The sequence below is a fragment of a genome, unplaced genomic scaffold (genome assembly GCF_019419815.1).
Source record: "Pyrus x bretschneideri cultivar Hongxiangsu unplaced genomic scaffold, Pyrus_bretschneideri_v1 Contig1, whole genome shotgun sequence".
NCBI classification, from domain to species: domain Eukaryota; kingdom Viridiplantae; phylum Streptophyta; class Magnoliopsida; order Rosales; family Rosaceae; genus Pyrus; species Pyrus x bretschneideri.
The window spans coordinates 2,961,364-2,983,356 of NW_025999390.1; the positions used below are offsets into that span (position 1 = coordinate 2,961,364).

At 35.6% G+C, this 21,993-nt stretch overlaps 3 protein-coding genes across 3 annotated transcripts; all 3 read right to left on the minus strand.

The window, feature by feature from the left end:
• Window positions 1-459: 459 nt before the first annotated feature.
• Window positions 460-4,665, minus strand: LOC103952611 (mechanosensitive ion channel protein 10). Its single transcript, XM_009364251.3, has 6 exons — window positions 4,350-4,665; window positions 2,364-3,821; window positions 2,157-2,277; window positions 1,485-1,778; window positions 1,209-1,411; window positions 460-964 (listed from the first exon to the last, which is right to left on the minus strand). Exons 2-6 carry the CDS (start codon window positions 3,812-3,814, stop codon window positions 727-729), a joined length of 2,307 nt encoding a protein of 768 aa, XP_009362526.1. The 5' UTR covers window positions 3,815-3,821; window positions 4,350-4,665; the 3' UTR covers window positions 460-726.
• A 3,918-nt stretch (window positions 4,666-8,583) lies between these two features.
• On the minus strand, window positions 8,584-12,257 carry LOC103955468 (serine/threonine-protein kinase STY13-like). Its single transcript, XM_018649421.2, has 5 exons — window positions 12,048-12,257; window positions 10,906-11,211; window positions 9,255-9,765; window positions 9,009-9,151; window positions 8,584-8,763 (listed from the first exon to the last, which is right to left on the minus strand). Exons 1-5 carry the CDS (start codon window positions 12,255-12,257, stop codon window positions 8,584-8,586), a joined length of 1,350 nt encoding a protein of 449 aa, XP_018504937.2.
• A 3,888-nt stretch (window positions 12,258-16,145) lies between these two features.
• LOC103952602 (protein BIG GRAIN 1-like A) lies at window positions 16,146-17,868 on the minus strand. Its single transcript, XM_009364233.3, has one exon. The coding sequence runs from the start codon at window positions 17,605-17,607 to the stop codon at window positions 16,237-16,239; it is 1,371 nt and encodes a 456-aa protein (XP_009362508.2). The 5' UTR covers window positions 17,608-17,868; the 3' UTR covers window positions 16,146-16,236.
• Between the last annotated feature and the right edge of the window lie 4,125 nt (window positions 17,869-21,993).

Sequence of the window (21,993 nt, forward strand, 5' to 3'; positions counted from 1 at the left end):
GCTAAATTTTGCTTGGTACAAAATGTTTGTGGTGTTATTTTTGAAAAGTTGGGATTGATAGCGTTAGATATTGGATGAGAAAATGGAGGCAAATGAAATGGTGGGTGGAAATTAGAGATTTGAAAAGCTGATGTGCCACATCTGAGTATTCCTATGTGGGTAAATGTCAGCCTGGGATTGGAGGATAAGGCTGTCCCCTAGATTTGATCTGCTAGAAACCGATTCATTTTCAAACTTGAATTCAGGATTTCATTTGTGAAAGCATGCATGGCACTTGGCAAATCACATGGTTTACATTTTGGATTTTCATACCTTGTATGTGCTCATTTTGAATTCAAATGGCACTCAATGAATAAGGAAAACTATGAGATCAGGTGGGACCAAAATATATAAAGTGTCATCGTTTTGTGATGTAGGTTGAATAATTCACATCGTTAGACGGATATGCGGAAGAGAAAATTGCGTACGAAAATCACTACCCTTCTTAAAACAACATGCAGATTTCCAAAGTCACTAGCCACCACCAAACGAAGTGCAGAAAATAGGAAACAAAAACTAAACAACATTTCATGCCAAATTCCTTGCTAGTCCACAGCAGTAATCTGAACTAGCTACTGAAACTAAGGTACTTAGTAAAAAATCCTACCGGGAAAAAGAACACAACCATCAAAAGGTCTTCCTTTTACCCCGCAAGAACTTCATTTACTGGCAATAGTCGCATCTGATTTAAGTTTGAGTGAGACGAACTTCTTGGGGCAGCAGATTGTACTTGATTTGGAGCTCTTCCAACATTTTCTTCAATTCGATGACTAGTTCAGTTCTCCGCTTATTCTTTTCTCCGAACTCTTGAAAGTTCATTGTGTGAGTGACATACAGGGCCATCTTTAATTTATTGAGATTTTCGAATTCAACCACTACCAGATCGTGGTTAGAATGCCAATGCTGCGAGTTACTATCCAAATGACTGAACAAGCAAAATGAAATTGCAAAGGAGTAAATATAAAGTAGCAGTAGAAATTGATGCTAGACTGTTAATTAAAACATTTTACTCAAGTGAAATCATGCGTGAATGTGCAGTTTGCACAACATAACAATTGTGATTATTCTAGTAGCGTAACATATCAGTTTATTTGACAGGAAACTAACATATATGTTTCTAGACCTGTGCTAGCCCGTACATAAACCAACAAAAGATTTGATTAACTCACTGTTTTATTCTCTCTTTCAGCATGCCTATCCTCTCCACTGTTGTCGAAAAAGCAACGTGGAATTCGACGATGTCACCCATGTTTGGACTTCTGTAGTAATTGCTGATGGCTTTTGTGGACAAAACTGAATTCGGATAGTATACCTTCTCCATATTGAGTTTCAAGAAGACTGTATTTAAGATGTTCATCTCCTCAACCATCAACTGTCAGGTTGCCAGGCTTTAGAAATTTGATTAAGGAAACCGAATGTAATGAAACAAGAGTTGAGAGAGTTACCGGAACACCATCAACAACACAGCGGTCACCAACATCAAATGGATGCATTACAAATACAAAAATTATAGCTTCAAATATAGTCTTGCAAGTGTTTCCAAACATAAAAGCTGCAACTACGAGCTGTGACGAGAGGAGAACAAGCACTTTCGTGGTTGCAATTTCCATCAATAAAAGCCACACTACAATGGTGATAACAACCAGGATGCCAGTCACAAGTTTGTTCAATTGCCTTACAGCTGTTTTGGTGTCGTTTAAAGCATGAGCTAATGCTTTGCGACCATTGTAGACCTTCACCTGCAAAAGCCGGAAGGCAAAAAATACTTCACCTCTTTATCCGAAAGAACTTTCTAAGGCAGACCACCAACAGCTCAATTCTGTACATGACTGAGGACTGCTGCTGTTTTCTTATCTACCTTGCGGTTCAACATTAAACAAAAATGGATTCCAAGTGCAGACGCTAATGAGTAATGGTGAAGGGAAACAATGTATATAGAAACAGACTCAAGTTACAAATTCCCTTTCTCCATCCCCCACCATAAGTTTTTAGATTGTAAGACATGCATGATTTTAAAATAAGGCATGTATGTGTATGATCAAGGAATAACAGTCCATGACTACAGAATCAATAAGTACAAGTGGGAAGTCCAGACACATGAAAATAAAAGGTCTTACCACCCAATCCGTTAGAGATTTTCGGTCAATACGTCCAGTCTCGTCTGCGTCAAACAGCGGAAACACAAGTTCCACCTCTTCTTTAATCATGAACCTCATGAGGTCCTCCTCCTCAATGTACCTACTCAGATGTAAGATGTGTAAGAAACACATGAAAAGGCACCTATATCACAAATAACAACTAAACAATAAGGTGGTTTTTCTCACTTGGAATCCGGTTGTGCAACATTACGAAAAATGTAATAGGCAACGGCGGTTGCTTCCATCTCATTAGTAATCTCCCTATCCGTCTGTTCAGCTCCTCCCGCTTCCATCTCATCCAATGCATGGGAGATGGTGGATAGCCCTGAACTCGAAACTGCGTCCACCAATACCTTCATGGTCCAAGCTGAAACCTTCTCTTGCTTCATCTTCTGAAGCTTTCCCATATCAATCACCTCTTTCTCCTTCCCAGCCTTAGCCTTCTTTGTCGTCCTGAAACTCACTTGCCCAGTGCTCGGACATTTCCCAACCCTCTCAGCCTCCTCTATAAGTGCCGGCCCTGAAAGTGTCTGAAGAACATACTGATGGAAGATTGATTCTTGGATTCTATCAAAAAAGGTGTTCACATGGAAACTAGATGCTAAAATCTTAAGGAACAAAGTTTTTAACAACCAGAAAAATGCCCCAACAAGAATGGAAACAAGAGTCCATGTGACATAATTCAAAATCTTGGTGGAAGTCTTTGATCGCTCGACCCCCCGATTGAACACCAATAGCCATGTGAGAAGAACCAGAGCCAACCAAATCGAAACCTGAACGCTCTTTTTCATGCCATGAACAAAATACAAAACCTTCTTCCTCAGCAAAAAATTCCTCTCAATCAGAAAAACTATGAAATGCATAAACCAGTTTGTAACCAACATTCCACAGAATATCACCATCACAAGCACACACCACTTCCAAATTTCCAAGCCCCAACACATATCATTCTTTAATTTCTCGATAGTCAAGCTAGACACTAAACAAGCCAGAAGTACCAGAAAAGTAACCCACTCAAGCAAGACCTTAGTTTTCATTTTCACTTTCCTATGGTTATCTCTACTCAATTTAACCTTCTTGTAAATCTCTTCATCCTCCTTCTCTTTGATCCTGCCTGGAGACGGCGGTATCCTCCCACTCCCGGAGATTGAAACACTCCTGATACCTGATTTATCATTTGGGGAAGGCCTATTGAATGAACCCCTATAAGGGGAATTTGCACCAACTTGATCTTCTTCAAACGTATTGTGATCAATGCCTACTGAGGGTTCACCAAATCTTGACTTGGGTTTCGAGTTAATTGACCTATTTAGTGACTTTCTCCTAGCAAGACTCTCATTGCGGGTGGGAATCTTGGGAGGCTTACCAGGACTGGCTCTCCAAAATTCAGGTGAAGGGGAGCTCACTGGGACTGAATGAGAGAATCCACTGCTGGACTCAGCCGATGCTTTGGCGGGTGAGCCCACTTTGCTTTGCTTGGGAGCTGAATATTCTGAGCCTTTTGAGGGAGATCCTTTTGCTGCATTGATCTCTTCGCTTCGAACTTCCAGTACAACTTCACCTCCATTGGAAGAAAGCTTCTCCGACATGCTTACTTCCCCGCCTTTCAAAAGCTTTTCTCTCTCTATGGCCTTCATTGCAACCCTACCACATCAAACATCACAAAAATCTTGCATTAAACCCCAACTAAACAAAACACCAAAATCGGAATGACATTCAAAAATGCGATTTTTCCGTACCCTTTTGGTAGATAAATCCCAAGTTCCCTCTTTTCTTTCAGGATTAATCAAATCTTTATTTTCCTAATTAAATATTGAATATTTATATCAATGGCTTTCTAACAACACCATAACAAACTAGTTTTGATCGAACTCTACAACATTAAACATCACAAAAAGCTTTCACTAAACCCCCAAATAAAGAAACCATGGTAAACCAGAAACAAAATCACATTTAAAAATTCTGACTTTTCAAACCCTTTTGGCAGATATATCCAATCTCCATCGTTTTAACCAAAGATTGAAACTTTACAACAAGTAATCTACTTCTGTTAACGTAACTGGAAAAGAAGTTACCTTGGCGCCAAAAAGATCAAATCAAACAGTACAAGGTGTCTAAAACAGTAAGAAACACTCTTCTTATTCACTTAAATATGTAAATAATCAGACTCACCACACCAGAGCTATTCACAGAGCAGAGACAGTACCCCACCAAGGAAAAAAATGGAAGATCATTCCAGCAAGTTCGTTGATTCGGTAGTGCAAAGCAAGTGGTTAACTAGATTGAAAACAAAAAATTCAAATCCAAAAGAAGAAATCGAAATTTGAACTTGGGTTGTAGGGTGTTTGAAACTTCGGCGATTGATGCTTTAAATAGTTGAGAAGGAGAAGAATAATGGTGATTTTATTAGAGATTGGTTTGCAGTTGCAATAGTATGTGATAAAATAAATAATGTGAAAGTGAAGGAGCAAAGGAGGAAGAGAAGGTGTGCAGACAACTCAGAGAGGGACAGATTGATAAGACAGAAGGTTGAGAGGGAGGAGGTATCGTCGTATTCTCATCTTCTTCTATCATTTCCGCACACATTATTTTTTATTTTATTATCTTTATAAAAAATTAATATAAGATATTAACGTGATTTAATCATAATTATTAAAATAAAGTAACATGAAAGGTTAAAGAGATTAGAAAGGTAGGGAATACTTCTCTGGTTGAGAGAGGATTCAAATGTTTAGGAAATGCAAGTTCCTAGGAATGCATATTAATATTGTTTACCACGTGGGCTACTTGGATATAAATATACATGTCAGAAAATTAAGATATAAAAGAATGATCTTAGATCTTCCACAGCAGGTTGGAAAAAATAAGTGGGCTGCTTGGAGACATTGAATTTATATGGAAATTACATTTTTATAGAGGGTTGGAAAATTTGAGTATGATACTAATTAATTGAATCGTGAGTTTAATATATCAAATTTATTAGTGTAGTACTAATATATTAAACTTACACTAATATAACAGTAGTGTTACAGAAATTAAACTCAAAATGTTTATTTTTTTATATATAACTATCATACTCTCTCGTAAACCACTACGAAAGATCTTGACAAAAAATTTGTAGATTGAGTAATTAACCACGTCTATTTTTATGTCTAGATTTACGTTTTCATATTTTCATCTCATAATGTCGTCGGTATCAAAAAAAGGAGGAGGATGGTGGTTGAATGTACCATCGGATGTGATGTAATGACTGAAATAGTTTGGTGAAATTGACCCCCCAAAAAAGAAAGAAATAGTTTGATAAAGACATTGTATTATTATGGTAATGTGATGTAACGAATATGAAGTCAGCAAGGGTAAAACTGGAATTTGGATGAAGAACAAGTAGGGTTTATGAGTTAATTATAATAAGGCTTTGCAGGTACGGGAGCATTTTTGCTCTCGCCGTAATTATAGTGCATGGACACTAAACGTCTAATTATTTGATACTTGTTATTTTATTTAATTGTAATTAATTTTCATATTAAATGTTATTTTTTAATTTTAAAAAAAATCAATTAAATTTAAGTGAAAAAACATGCATGATTTGATATACGATAAGCGTACATCATAATTTATAATGGTAAGCAAAAATGCTCACTACAATGACAAACTCAGGTGCTGTGGCCAACCACAAAGAAACAAGCAGCAATACAATCCCATTACGCAACAGTGATCGTCTAAATAAAGAATGAGAGAAAGTTGTTGAATGTTAATTGTTTTTACATTTTTTGTGCTAATTATCTCCACTAATTAATTAATATTCGATTAATACAATTATTATGGTTTATCTACGTGAATTAATTGACATGCAAATCTGTGTTTAATGCAGACAAATGAATGACCTCAGATCGGATGAGGATGGTGGGGAGGCCCACCAAAATTAATACAGTGGGCCCAAGTATCTGGACAGATCTTTGATGTTGGGTGAGAGGTACAGTTCGTATTAATTCTTCAGAGTACTAGTCCTGGTGCTACTTTCGCCCACCTTTGGCCCAACAATAAACATATACTCTCTTCTTTTTTTTTCCCACTGAATAAACATATGTTTGACAAAAAAAAATGTATTATTGGGTCTCACGTGAGAGATCAGTACGGATCAAACACGTCCAACAACACAGGTATTATTAGTAACTTATTAATTATCACGCATAATTTATCTGGTGTGAAATTTTATTACAAAAAGTTTCAATATAAGTTGAAATGGAATGTTTCAACAGTGTTCTCTATTTGATTTTCTTTTTTTCTTTTATGTTGTTTCCATTTCTTGAAAAATACTACTATATTAGCCACTTGCTTTACATGGTACTCAATGCTCGAATTTCTTGCACGTACGTTAGTTTGATGCAACTTAGATTATTTATTCATCTCTCGCTATATCTAGAAGGTTAACATTTTCTATTAAAGTTGTCGTTGTACACTGTTTGTATGACATTAGTCTACGTGCCATTAAGAGCGAACGATTATGACATCTTGAATAAGATAAGTATTTCATAAATTTGATGTTGTTTGTTGTCATTATAAAGAAAGTATAGAACATACTATTGTATGGCCTGAACCGCAACAATACTAAATGTAATAATGTAATTTGCCTTTAAAAATAAATTTACAAAAGTTGTAACATCTTGTGTTTTGAGTATGCATAAATATTTATCTTATATATAAAGCCAGAGCCACACTTTGGGGTCACGGCTTTGACAAAATATAATATGGCCAAAATGCCCCTCATCCAATAAAAATCAAAAGCAACAAAAGAGAATGCATAAAATAATACAAGGGTAATTTTGTAATTTTAACAGTGTTTTTTTTTAATAATTAATTTTTTGGTGCAATTTTATTTTTTATTTTTTATAATTAGTACCTTACAATGGACTAGCAATAATGTGATTCAATTTCTTTATTTTTAAACACGTTCAAAACATCTTAAGAGGCGTGTAATACCGGTTATAAAAAAAGTCTTTCACACGTGGATAATAATGTGATTAAATTAATTATCAAATGGTTGTTTTTTTTTTTTAACAAAAGATATTATCTACATTAAGGAAGAGTGTGTGAGTTTAGCCTCACAATGGGCTAGCAATAATATGATTCAATCAATTGTTTATTAAATATTATTTTCTCTATTCTTAATGTAAATTCTATAGAGACCGATTTTATTATGTGAATTCAGCTGCTTTAATTGGTTTATGAGGGGTTTCTTCTAGTATGATCTAAAACGATTCATTTACTTCAAATATTTGACTTTTCTTTTATCAATTTACACAATTAAATACATTTAAAATGTGTAAGTCATGTGTAACACGTCGTGATTTAAAAAATACATTTTGCAAGCACGTGAGCACATGCATAAATGCTAGTATGTAGAAAGACGAGTGGACGACATGGCTCGAGGCACCAAAAGTGAAATGGCCAAAAATATCTCCTAGCTATGCAATTGGTCATGGTTTTGATATCTTGGAACTTGTATTATTGCATTTCGAATAATAATATAAAGGGGTAATGATGGAAAAGTCAAATTTATACGCTAAATTTATAAACTAAAAGAGATGATTGAATTCTTATTTTACTGTTGATTAATATGATTATTTTTTATTGATGATATATAATTTAATTTGTAATTTTAACCTCTTAACATTATCATAATATAAAAGGTTGGTAGGATAATAAAGCCTTGATCAATCCATGAAACTACAAGACAAAAGGCCCTTATTTTAAAGAACTGGATTTGGCTGCTGAAAATTCAATATCAGGTGCTGTTTATATCTAATCCTAACTGAACACGTGTTTAAATTTTGATTTTAAGCAGGATATGCTTCTGAATTCTTCAGCAGCCAAGTCTTTTCCTATTTTAAAAGGAAGGGAGTGAAACGACATGCAAGCTTTTTACCTTTATCGTTTTGTTTTGTGTGATTAATAACGACGTGTGAGGCATGATTTGCAATTGAAGCGTCGCTTTGGTGCGCGTCAACTTTATCTTTTAAGGGTTGATTGCAAAGTTAAAGACAAATGCAATACGAACTTGATTACATCGATCTTATGTGAGTTTATTTATTCATAAACTAATCATATATTTATTCTACGACTTGATCGACCAGGGTCTCCTGGAGGTAATGGTCCTCTCTCTCTTTGGAGAATGTAGGGCGTTTTGCACTGTACATCGACCGATTCTATAGAGCTGGTCTTGCTTAATCATCTTTTATTTAATTACTTCATAGTTTGTTAACCTAAACTCATTGCTTACGTACGTATGCAACTCAACAACTTTGACTTTATGAGATATTTGATTGAAGTAATAATATCCTAATTGCTTAAATGAACGTCCAAACTGATTAGATTAACATTAACATAAGCATATGGTTGTCAAACTTCAATAAAACAATCTGTTTTGAAGAGCCTTCAAACTACTTGTAATGGCGGCAAAGGATGGTCTCACTGACGCATCTGCATCCCATGAAAGGCAAATTAGGTCAATTAGCTCCCCAAGTTGCCCATCATGATCATCAGCCAGTTTTGGCCTTAGGTTGTCCTCCACAACTTCCATCGCAATCTACAATGAAAAATCACTAGTTGATTAGTATTATTTTCCACATGATTAATTTGATTATTATTATTTTCATTTACTTATTGTTCATGTCATGTTTTAGTTAAAATTTTAACGAGCATTAATCACACATAAGCAATATTTCATTGTTAATGCGTTGCAAATTTAGCGTCATGGATCACTAGAAAATCCCTCCGTACAACTTTATTATATCTTTTTATTTCCTTGAGACAAGGTGGGTTGTTTCTTACCTTAATGGGACCGTAATCTTTCTCAATGTAAGGATAATCTCCAGTTATAAGCTCATTCAATAAAATCCCAAAACTGTATATGTCGCATTTTTCGTTATAAGGCTCGCATTGGATGACCTCGGGTGCCATGTACACATAAGTTCCTGCAAATAATTAAAGGTAATTAACGAACAAATTAAGACATAAATCACTTAGTTAACACAGATACATATGAATAAATCAATCATTTAACACACAAATCCTCGCCTGTTTCGCCAGTGAGTGCCTTCTCTTCATCACTCAGGAACCGAGCATGACCAAAATCCGCAACTCGTACATGGATAGCATCGTCCAAAAATATGTTGCTAGGCTTGAGATCACGATGAATCACCATAGGCTTTTGTCCATGAAGATACTGCATGGCTAGAGCAATCTCCAATGCCCTAGCGACCCTTTCTTTGAGCGGAGGAAGTGGTATCATCCTCCCTTTTCGCCTATTTCCAGGGCCGTGAAGCCACTCCTTTAGTGTTGTACTCATGAACTCCGTCACCACCCAAGCATAGTTAGGAGGATCGAGGCATGCACCCATTAGCTGAAGTATGTATGGATGTCGCTGCCTACATAAGGTGTCAAGCTCTTGAGCAAAAAATGCGACACCATTGTCGTTCGTTTCAAAGAAATCAGGGTACAAGCATTTCACTGCCACTTCAAGTCCATGCCATGTTCCTTTGTATATGTGAGCCGTACTCCCCTGCCCTATTTTTTCTTCAATCTCAATCTAATCCAATTTTCACCATACATGAATAGATACGTTACCATAGGGTTTTAGGAAATTTGGCAAGTTACATTGATCAAGACTGTACATCAAAATTACACATTCATATACTAATTTTGCTTGATTAACAATTTTTGTTGACAGTCTGACAAAATAGCATGCTAAACCATACAAAACATAATGTACAAATTTTAAAGGGTAAATTACATTTTCGTACCTCAGGTTTGAGGTCTATTTCAATTCCTTACAACATCTTCAAAACATTTCACTTTCATACCTTAAATATTATTTTATTTCAAAATAATACCTCCGTTACATTTTTCATCCATTGATTTATTAAGTGCTGACGTTGCTGCCACATATATGTCAAGTGGCTGCCAAATGTCTGCTACATGGCAAAAAATATTTATATATAAAAATAAAAAATAAAAAACTTCAAAAAAGGGGAAACCCACCTCTTCTCCCTCCCAAGCATCCCAATATCCAAAAAAATCCCATAAATCATCTTCACGAAGGAGAAGGAGGAAAAAAATCATAGAAATCATCTTCGTCGGGGGGGGGGGGGGGGGGCGGGCACGGGAGGGATAGTTTCAATTTTTTTCCCCCCTTTCCTCCCTCCCTCTTCCTCTTCTTCTTCTTCTTCTTCTTCTTGTTGCAGATATGGGTCAGTTGGGAGGGGGGAGGGATAGTTTCAATTTTTTTTTTTTTTTTTTTTTTTTTTAGGTGAGAAAATTCAGGTTTTGGGTGGGATGTAATGGGTTTTTGGATGGGAGGGGAGGTGAAGAGAGGGAGGTGGTTGGGATGCTTGGGAGGGAGAAAAGGGGTTGCGGGGGTGGGTGGGTTTCTGCATTTTCAAGTTTTTTTTTTTTTTTTTAATTCATGTTTAAAAAAAAAATTAAATTATTTTTTTTTATCACGTGGTAGACATTTGGCAACCACGTGGGATATATGTGGTAGCCACATCAATATTTAACCGATCAATGGATGGAAAATGTAACGAATGTATTATTTTGAAATAAAATAGTACTTAAGGTATGAAAGTGAAATGTTTTGAAGATGTTATAAGGAATTAAAATAGATTCTAAACCTGAAGTATGAAAATGTAATTTACCCAATTTTAAATTTGGGTCACAGAAGACCTACCTCTCCTGGGTGGATGTACCATCCATTTAGCTGGGCTTGATCAATAACAGCTGCTAGATCAGAAGAATGGTGTGGTTGACTTGCTGGAAATTGCGGGATGGCATTTGGAGTGACAACATTGGAGGAGGGCGGGCATGGTTGTGGGCCAATGTCTTTGGAGTTGTGAATGAGGTTCAAGAATCCATTATCTTGGGCTACTTGTAGGCAGTGCCCAAGATAATCTTGTGTTCTTTCCATATTCTTCTGATGCATAATTTGAAGCTCTCTCTCATTTAGGACTCTCTTTTCCAGCTCTGCCACCTTAATTTGCAGCCAAAACCCAAAATATGACAATTCAATTCAACAAAAATGAGTATTTGGTTTTCATAATTTCGTAGTTTGTTACAAAATACATATACTACAACTACATGTTTGTTAAAATCGAATTGTTTTCTCCAACTTTATATTGTTGAACACCAAAAAGCTCGTCTACGTTCATCACACTAAGAAAATTTGAATATGTAGTGACGAAAACATTCATTTAGAATTCATCACTGGAAAAGTTATAGAGATGGGGTGTATTTTTCTTTTCTTTTTGTTGAACATAAAGATACGCTTGTTTGATATTAATTGTAATTTTCTTCAATTTAACAGTCACAATATTACGTCTTATTATTTATTTAGTGTAACAGCCACTTATCAAATAGCTTTTATGCAGGACCAAAGAAACATATGATACACGAATATTGGGTGGGATTTGACCATCGGACGCATCAAAAACAAAATCTTGTATATATAGACGTGAGAAAATTGAAATAGATGAGTATTTCTGTATTGGGATTCGTGATCGACCTTATGATGCATGCATCTCCCAAACTAGCTAGATGCTATATTAAGAGAGGGGTCCAAACTAACCTAGTTGAACCAAATTAACACATTTGACAAATGGGTAATACTAGGAAAATTAAATTTGAAGACAAAAAAGACATGAAAATTGATGATTGATTTATTACTTAAACGTTGATAAACGTGCTTATTCCTATTAGTGTTTATTCTTGTTAGTGACACTCTTGAAAAACTTCAAAGCTAAGAGAGCTAGGTTGTGATCCAAACAAGCATATATACCTGTTCCGCAAACAAAACCAAAAAAAAGAAGCATATACCTGCTGCTCTAACTTAGAGATCATTGGATGGTGGTTCATAGGAACAACGTTAACTGACTCCGAACTTGAGCAGCCATTCGTCCCTTGGCAACATCCAGTTGAGGTGGCGGTGACGATGTTAGTAGGCACTACTTGCTTTGCGCTACTTGAATTGGTTTTCGCCGACTGTGGAGACCCAAATATGGAACCCTTCTTCTTGAAATAGTTCATGCTAGCTATTCTATTTTCCTATATGCTAATTACGATTAAATGGGGAGAAGATGCAAAGAGGGGAAGCTTAATAATAGTTTAATGGTGTTTATAAGGTGTCCCAACGTTTGTTGTTTAGTTCATGCAATAAAACAATCTGGGCGGATTTTGTGATGTCAATTATTTGTTTTTATACAGCTCATGTTGATGAGGCGATAAAGTCTATGAATATGAGAAGGGATGCCAAAAATTACAGTCTGGGCGGAATTCACTACTATAAATTATGTGGATCCTTCTAGTAGTAGCTATGGACTTGAAGCACAAAAAAATTACAATATTACCACAAAAGTAGCGTGAAGATAGAGAAATTGATTCGAGATAAAGAGTTGTGCTAGCGTCGGTCGTTTTTTAGACGCAACAATATCTCATCATACATTGATTATTGTAAGATTTATGTTTCATTGACAATTTAGGTTTTGATTGACCCGAGTGAAATCTATCTTGCAATTATATATCAATATATGAGCTAACATTGTACTGCTCAAATTGACGGTAGCGATACCCTTCGACAATTTGAATCGACTGAAGTGTCCAATTAATGAATAGGTAATTAGGTTGTCATTGCTCTATGTTTAAATGTATGCAAGTATATGGGGATGGATAGAGAGGAATATGAATCTTGAAAACCCTAACTACTGTTATTACAAGTAAGTGGTCCTGCAAGAACTTCAACTCTTAAGTCACAGATCATGACTTTGGTAGAAGAAAGGAGAGGACGGTGGTGCTAACAAACAATTAAGATTGTGAAATTTTCACCTCGGGATCGACAATCACTCATTAGCTTTTGTGACTTTGTCTTTTACTCTTTCACCACCCGAATAGCCAAAAAATAAAAGTAGTGGAACCTAATCAAGTGAAGACCGAGGAGGAGGAGACTGTGGACCATTCAGCGATCGTAATCTTGTTGAGAGGAGCTGGCCCTGCCTCAGGGCGCAGGGCTCATCCTGTCAGTCTGGCGGTCCTCGCCCTTTTCCCCACTTCCACGCTGGTTTGTTCAATATATTTCACAGTTTGATTAGAAGAAAAAGAAAGCATGCATGTTAGATACAAGTTAAACTACACAAGTAGGGATAGAGCAACAGTAGGAACAATGTATTTACGATATAGAACGTCTGATAAAGTTCAACGTACGTATTTGTAAATGGAAGGTGGAACTTGATTCCTGTTTTCCCATGATTGACAACTTTATTTAACTTGAGAAAGTTAAATTACTGTGTATATTTATAGGGTAGAGTTTTGCAGGCTTGATTTGACTAATGAACTTCATCTGCAACTTAAGATGACATAAAAATTATGCAGAAAGCAGCAAAAGAATCAAGGAAGCACAGTTTTTGAATTGAGCAATACAACTACTACTGAGATCCATTTTTGTTGGTGAAGAAGAAAGGTGCATATTAAAATCTAAAGAAAAGGATAACACAACAACTTGCATAATTATTCAACACATAGTTCGTATTTGAACATCGTCGTTTGATTTACACTACTCAGTTTGTACTATGTTTGAGAAAATCCTGAGCTCAAATCTAAGGGACGATAGTTGTTGATTTTAAAATATTGTTTGTACTGCACATCATCAATTTTCATCCAAAGATGCCTATATTTTTATTTTGTTGATGGGGATACTGAGTTCAAATTGATTTAAAAACATTGTATTTGGAGTTATTAATTATGAACATGATTAGTGATTTGTAAAACCTAGAAGCTAGAAACTGAGGATGGTCCAAAAGTGGTAAACGATTACTCTCCTTCTTCCTCCACACACCACCCACATTATTCTTCTAATTATTGCCGGCAACTCCCCACCACCCCACCCACCGTATGGAAATTACCCTAAAATAAGCGAAATTGAATTCATTCATTAACATTGTTAATCAAATTGCTTAATAATTTACTGATACATTTCAACCCTTGGAGCCTTGAAGTTCTGTATCTGACTCCTTGAAGGACAATACTTCCCTCATTTCCAAAAATGTGGAAAGTCTAATCATTCCCTAAAAGTTAATGCAACATTATTTCTACATACAATAAGAATAATCGAATCATTCATTCTCTTTATCATTATTCAAATATCATCTTGAAGTTTGAGACCCTTTAGACATTTATATGTTTCTAACAAAATGATTATGATAACAAGTGTTGACAGTCAATTTTTATATGAATGAATATGGTCTTCAAATTGGAAGAATTTTTCTAGAAAAGATATTTAAATAGAAAATTTCAATGAATAAAGTTTAGTCAGCCTTGTTTTTAAGTTAGTTAATCATATGATGATGCTAATTTTGACTTAGAGAGAGACATTTCGATTCTTGGCATCAAGACTTTGAGACCCAGAGTTGAATCTGCATGCTCATCACGTACCACTAATCTTGTATATTAATAATAAGCAATTATTAAGCATCTTTCAATTTGATCGTGCTCGATCAGTTAATTTCTTAGTCGCCACAGCAAATCATCAGTCCTACAACTCATCCTCTTGTCCCCTTTTTTCACTACTTGATATAATAACAAAAATATAGCTACCTGCATTGGCATGGCACTTCTTCACAATATATTGTGACATATAATAAACAAAAAATTTATAATTATACGTACGTATTGATGATTGCCACTTGGCGGCTGCACTTGCAAAGCATATATGTATGAAGGCTAATACTAGGGAGATCAAAATTTTAAACCAAATGATGTAGATGTTAGTGATTGAATTATTACTTAAGTACTGATTAACATGCTTATTTCCTATTGGTGATACATCGTTTAAAAATTTGGTCTCCCTAGTAATATTCATGTATAAATGTATTATGTAACCACAGTTCACGTACGTGTTTAGTTAGGAAAGTGAAAAAGAACAGTTGGAAATTTGAAGAGATGGAGAATCCATGAAACCAAAGACTCGAGTAGGGGATGATGAAATGGGGATGCTAACGCAACGTTCAAGTAACAAGGGTGCCAATTTCCCCAAAATCCAAAATATATTTACAAAAATCCAATTCCAGAGAAAGAGAGAAAGAAGAAGCAAAAGCAAATGCTTTAGGACTCACTTTCTCTATTCCCATGGGCGAAGATCTGCCTTTGCCTTTGCCATCACACCCCCATCTTTTTTCTTCATAAATTTCATCTCATTTCATCATAAATGTTCTTCCCGCGATCACTTAGTGATTGAATAATATGTGACAATTAGGTTAGATATCAATTGTAGAGAATATATGTACGTAATTTTACTGTTTTAAACCCAACTATTGATGCTAAATTCAATGGTGAATAACCATGTATCATTGATCACCAGATGACCAAGAAAGCGGGACTATTCATTTCATATCATTTCTCAGTTTCTTGCTTTGGTCGCTTGCTTGTGATCAGCATCATAGAATCTTTTCATTTTTCTCTTGCTCTTTTTCTTTCTTCCACCACCTTTTTTTCCCGTTCCTATCAAGCTCTCTGTCAGTCTCCATCTGAGTGTTTGATCATGATCCATAAGGTAACGAATCCCCATTCCCACCTCTCTTTCTTTTCAGAAAAATCAAACTCTCTGTTCCCTCACTTTTTCTCTTTTTTACATCCCCCAGATTGCCACCTTCTTAGTCTTTCAAGCTTTCTTTTTCCCAACACAAAAACAAATAAGGTGCAAGAGGCACCACTCATTAAAATTTGCCAAGTCGAATTAGAATCTATCGCTTAGAAGTGGGTTAGGTCAGTTAGCAAAGACAATGTGTTTGCCTTTTTTTACTCAAGGTCAATCATCTACCCCATAAATTAAAGTAACTTAGAATATCGTCTAGTCCTGTTTTATAAAGAGTCACGTTTTTGTTTCCCCTTGTAAAACCAATTCGATTAATTAGTAAAACAAAGAGAGAAAACCAAGAACAAATCTAGTTCTATAGTTGTATTTGCTGTAATGAAACTTGGAAGAGAAATAAAAAAATAAAAAAACCTACATTGTTAACTACATTATTAAGCCATTAGCAATGGCGCGATTTGTACGAACGTGTGTGGTTTCGTACACCGGAAGCTCTTCAAGGTACCTTTCTTTCCCGATCACCGAAAGGTGATCAAGCTCGAAAAGATCCGAACTCGAACAACTAGCAGCATCATCGTCATCACCTTCATCACCGTCACGACAATCGCTGCTCACTAATTCATTCTTTACTTGGTTCCGACGGCAGTCTCTCAAAATCTCTCTGGCCGCTTCCTCAACTCTTCTGCTTTTCTCCAACACTTGAAGCTTAAGCTCCTCCTCGGCTTTTCTCGCTGGCGATCGACCAATTTTCCATGCGGTCGGAACAGTGACCGGCATTAGGGTTTTATCCTCCCCTTCGTACAAGCATTTGTGTCCACAAGGCCTGCAATCTTCGTCAACGATCACACTCACCGGGGAGAAATGAACCGATCTTTTAACCCCATTTCGCAGTTTTTCTCTCGTAGATGGTGAGTTCTTACTCAAACATGATCTCGAAAACGAAGAGGCTGAAGAACATGTCGAGTCTTGCCATGATTTCAGTTTCCTCTCCGCAACCGCTTCCTCATACCCTCCAATTGATGAAGTGCTCTTTGTTTTCTTGGTCTGCCCTGCAGTGAAGATAGAATTGAGGAAATTCGCAACGCGGCCGCCTGGCGAAAGCGGCTGTTTCACCTTCTTTAGGTTGCTGTAAATCTTCAATGCCCTCGATTTCGACTTAATTATACCTTCATCGAGCTTCGGAGTCGGATCCGATGCACAACTGTAGTGATAGTCATCGAACAAGTGCACTTCTCTCTGTTCATAAAACAGAGTTCTGTGTTTTCTCTCTGTTTTTTCCTCTGATTTGGCCGACCGGGTGGAAACGCTGGTGCGAACCGGCTTCGGCCGTGGTGGTGCAAAACACGAGGACCTCGACTTAGACCCGAACATGGACTCCGCATCCGAGGAGGAGAACCCGCCGGAGCTCGAGTCAGAGGAGCTAGAGGTGGAGCTGAAAAACATAGCATCGAGATCACGTTGGTGATCACGGTCTAATTTTCGGTCCAAATCACCCAAATGCTGTCTTCTTTGACCACCAACCTTCTGGCCGACCTTCATCTCCATCCATTTCTCGATCAAACAAGCTCGGCGGAGGCTGGCCATCTCTTCTTCTTCCACTACTCTGCCGCTTTTCGCCCCGCTTTTGCTCTGCTTCTTCGGCATTGTTTCGTTGTAAAACACCGGGTCCTCGCGGTTCTTCGGCGATCCCTCGTCAATCGAACGGTAAATTTTTTCGAGAAGAGAGGATGAGAAAGAAGGATTTTTCTTTTCGTGCCTGTATCTGTCTTCCCTCAGCTTATTTTCCCACCTTGACATTTTTGTTTGTTGAGAAATAGGCTAGAAAAATGTATAATTTGAGGTTTTTAGCTACAGAAGTGTAGCTTTTGTGACTTTTTTGTGTTGGCTGAGAGAGAATCGAAAGCTGCAGTGGAATTGAAAATAAGGTAGAGAGAGGATGGACAATGTTTGAGCTGAGCAACCTAATTGGTAAATCGACGACTCAATCTGAGAGAGAGAGAGAGAAGAAAGAGAGAGAGAGAGAGAGAGAGAGAGAGGCAATGAGAGCGAAGTGGCACGCCTTGGAGATGGAGTGAGGAACAGGGGAAGAGAGACGGGGGGGTATATAAAGCTCGACGCGCGTGCATGTCCACCCCAACTGGAGCCAATGCCAGATTGGCATCGGATGACGTGGCTTGAAATTTGCCTTTTGATGTGACTAAATTACCCCTTCCTTTGACTAGGAAATGGCGGTCTGACCCTTTGATGGCTCAACCTTCCAGTTATAATTTGAAGCCGTTGATCGTGTTCGGAGGAGGACAAGCAGACAAGCGTTTGTAAACGACAATTGCTGGAAACCCTAGTAATAAATGGCGGGGCCACGTCTTGTTGTGAGGTAAGGATTTTTATTTTTTACATTTTTTTCTAAGAAAAACTAACAAAAAAAAAAAAAAAAATTTGTTTTAATGAAAAATGACAAATAAAGATGTAATGAATAGTACTAAAAAAAGATAAAAATATGATTTTTCGTTAAAAATAAATAATACTAAAAGTGTTTCGTTAAAACTTCATTTTTTCTAAAATGAGGTAAAGTTTTTGTTCGTAGGTAATATGTGGATTGATGCAAATCTTTTATTAATAATATAATTATATTTTTACACTAAGGACTAAAAAGGATGAGAATTTAAAGTACAACAGGGAGAGTCGAATTAAAAACTATTACTTATAAGTAAAGAGAAATGCTTTTAATTCATAATATTAGTGTGGCATTTTGTTTTCTCAACCCTATGTTTTTAAATAAATAAATAAAGCTCAGGCTTACAAGGGCAGATGATTCGAAAGAATTTTATTTTTTTTTATTTTTTTTAAAGTATCAAGTATTTAAACGGTACTTTATATGTTATAATACAAGTGTAGAAAATGATATATTTTTTTATGTCTTTCTTATTTTAGGACACATGAAGTACCTGTCTCGAAATCAGACATTGAAATTCCTCTAGGTGATTGAGATTGAATAAATAAGCTAAGTTAATTGAATTATTTAATTGAAATGTATGATAAAGTTTCTCTTTGCACAGTACATTAAAAATATAATCTGACACAATGGGAAAAAACTAACACAATACACTTTTAGGGGGAGTGTAGTGCCCGTGATGTAAAAATGTCTCTCACACATACGTGAGTGCATGCGAAGAGACTAGTTTAATTGAAACGAGGAAAATTTAAATTTTTATTATTGTGATCATGTTTGGTAGATGAATATAATCCAATATTTTTGTTCGAAATATTCCATTTAAAACTATTAATTTCATCAGCGGTTGAGATAGTAATCAAGTTTTGGAATTTCGTGGGAATGTTTTATAAAAAGGTATTTTTTTTTATTAATTATATTAAAAAAAAAAAAAAAAGAAGGTGTACGGTATATATTTTAGGTTTCGGATTGAGCTGGCATAATTGATTAATTTTTAGGTAGCAGTCACGATATACCAATAAGATGAAAGGGAGATAATTCAATTACAAAATATGATCTTTCCTTTTTCTTTTTTTTTTTTTTTAAATTTGTTTGCACCTTATATTTTGGTGGGTTTGTTTCTTTTTAAAATACTTAATTTAGCCATTGAATTATTTTATCTATTATCTTTTTGGTGGAAGTTCAAGTTATTTTCAAAGGTAGGTGTGGCATTTTTTGAAAAAAAGCAATGTCGATAATTTATTGATTCGAGAAACATGATTGCAACACAATTATAACACAGTGCCAACTGAGTACATCTTTTTCAATGACCAAATCCTTAATCTGAAAAGAATAAGCGCACAACAAATAAGCGTGATTAATCTCCTATATAGCAAGTACAATGACCAAAAAACATTCAAACGATTGGGATAACATTTTTTCTAGTTGTGTTTTTATGGATTCTTTTTAATCTAAACAAAGGTACTAACAAAACCCATAAACCATTATATTACACTGTTTAGGTAGAACCAAAATGTTAATTAAATTGCTTACCAAATATGGTACTTTAAATTATATAACCGTCAACGTTTGCAAGTAGAGAGAGGTTAATAAGAAAACAAAGAGAAACAGATGGATTTACCAACAAAAGATGCTTGTTGAAATTACTAAAGAATTACAGAATCTTTTTTTTTTCTCTTCAAGTGATTCTTATAAGAGTTGAGGGGCCCCATTTTGGTTTTTTATTTAATTATGATATTTTGAATTTGAAAGAGGTAAAGCTCTATTACCGGAAATAAAATGTAATCATGGAAATTAGCCTTTAACCGCGCGGTTGATTTGTTGAAGGAGCCTGTGGTCTGTAAAATTGGCCTTTAAACTTAATCATGGAAATTCAATTGGGGAGCTTCTAATCACGCTGAAAACGGCTCTCTGGAGGAGCCTTAATGAAGTTTAAAAACTCAACGTGTTGACTTTTACTGAAACTTCAAACTGATTCCATTTCATGAGGTTACGTTGTCATCGTGTTACTAATTTATATGTTATAGGATGGGTGAATGATTCATATTTTATGCACCTATAATATTAAAGATTGACCGAAATAGAAGGTATAGTAAAACACACGTTTATATATGTGTTATAACTTATAAAGTGAGTTGAGCGTGACATGATGGGTCGATGGTCACACTAAAAAATTACTGATATTGGAATTGGAAGACACTTGAGCGCATTTAATTGATTAAACCCTACCCGGAACCATTGACAATGATCAATAGCAAATAACCATGTCCACATTAATTATATGAACTAGGCGATCAAGAGTACGACTTATATTTGTTCCTTCCTAGTTGATAAAACAAACAAAACCATTAATTAAGATGAAAAGGATGGCTTTGGACTTACATATCAAGATCCAACAAACCCCGCCAATTATATTACATGGGAACCAACGATCTGCCCCCGAAACCCTAGCCAGAATCACATGTTTTAGCCATTTTTGTTTGTTCATGTTCATCCATCCAAGGACATATGCTATGATGCCTGCAACATCCATGGCCCTTTATGCACCCTAACCGTATGATATAAAGTGGTGTGACACAGAAAGGCCTTTGATTTGGTCTCTTAATCGGATTTCAAGCAGTATCCCAGCCATTTGGGTTAGTGTTTATAATAAGATACATGTAAGGTGGCTTCCACCCAACAATTAGATAATGATCTTATGTACTTTCACGATCTGATTGTCATGGATCTTCTAAAGATTATATATCTATACTGAAAATGTTTTTTGAGAAAATATTTTTGGAAACAATTTTTAGTAAAAATACAAATGAAACCTTAAAAAGTGCTTCATACAAGAAGCATATAACTCGTGTTTCATGCTTCTTGCAAGAAGCACTTTGCTTTTAGAATCCAGATTTTTTTTCGCTAAAAGCGCTTTCAGTCATTTTAAAAGCACTTCCAAATGAGCCTTTATAGTATAGGGTGGGAGATTTGGGCTAAGATACAGTATGTCATGTATAATAATTTATAAATTGAACTTGTCATCTATATATGTCGAATTTAAGACTTCTCACTTATAAGAAAATAAATAATTCTAGATAATAATGCAAAATGATATAGAGATCAAATACGTAGGCCCTATATTTGAAGCTTTGGTCAAACGACTCGAACCAATGCATTAAGCTGAGAAAAATATACATATATAAAATCAAATCTGAAATCCTTTCCCAGATTATAATTAGAATTCAAGATAATATTCAATCGATCTAAGGAGTCCCGCCCACCTAATCAGGTCAGTTGAGTTATAAACCTGTGGACTAAAGTTCACATTTTTTATTTCACTATCCATCTGTTCATCAAGTATTTCATATAAAAAACTAGTTTAGATTAAAGATAAAATCGGAAGTTATACAATTAAATCTTCTTGAAATTATTCAAAATATAATCGTTGGACATATAGGTGAATAATTCAAATTAATTAACATTCTCAATGGATCATGTGGATTTGGTTGCGAATACGGATGCGATTCATTAAATAATACATGGTATGTAACACATATAATGTAATTAATATTCTTGAGTAATATTTTATTATCAAACTTACGTTGCGTACTGTACTACGTATTAGGGCAAAAGTTTACCCAGAATACAGTCCCAAATTTGCTGTTTTACAACATGAACGCAGCAACCAAACAGTATCTTTTGTTTGCAAGCATGTTGGGCACCTAGAAAAAGATTTGTCATTCATTTGTTTT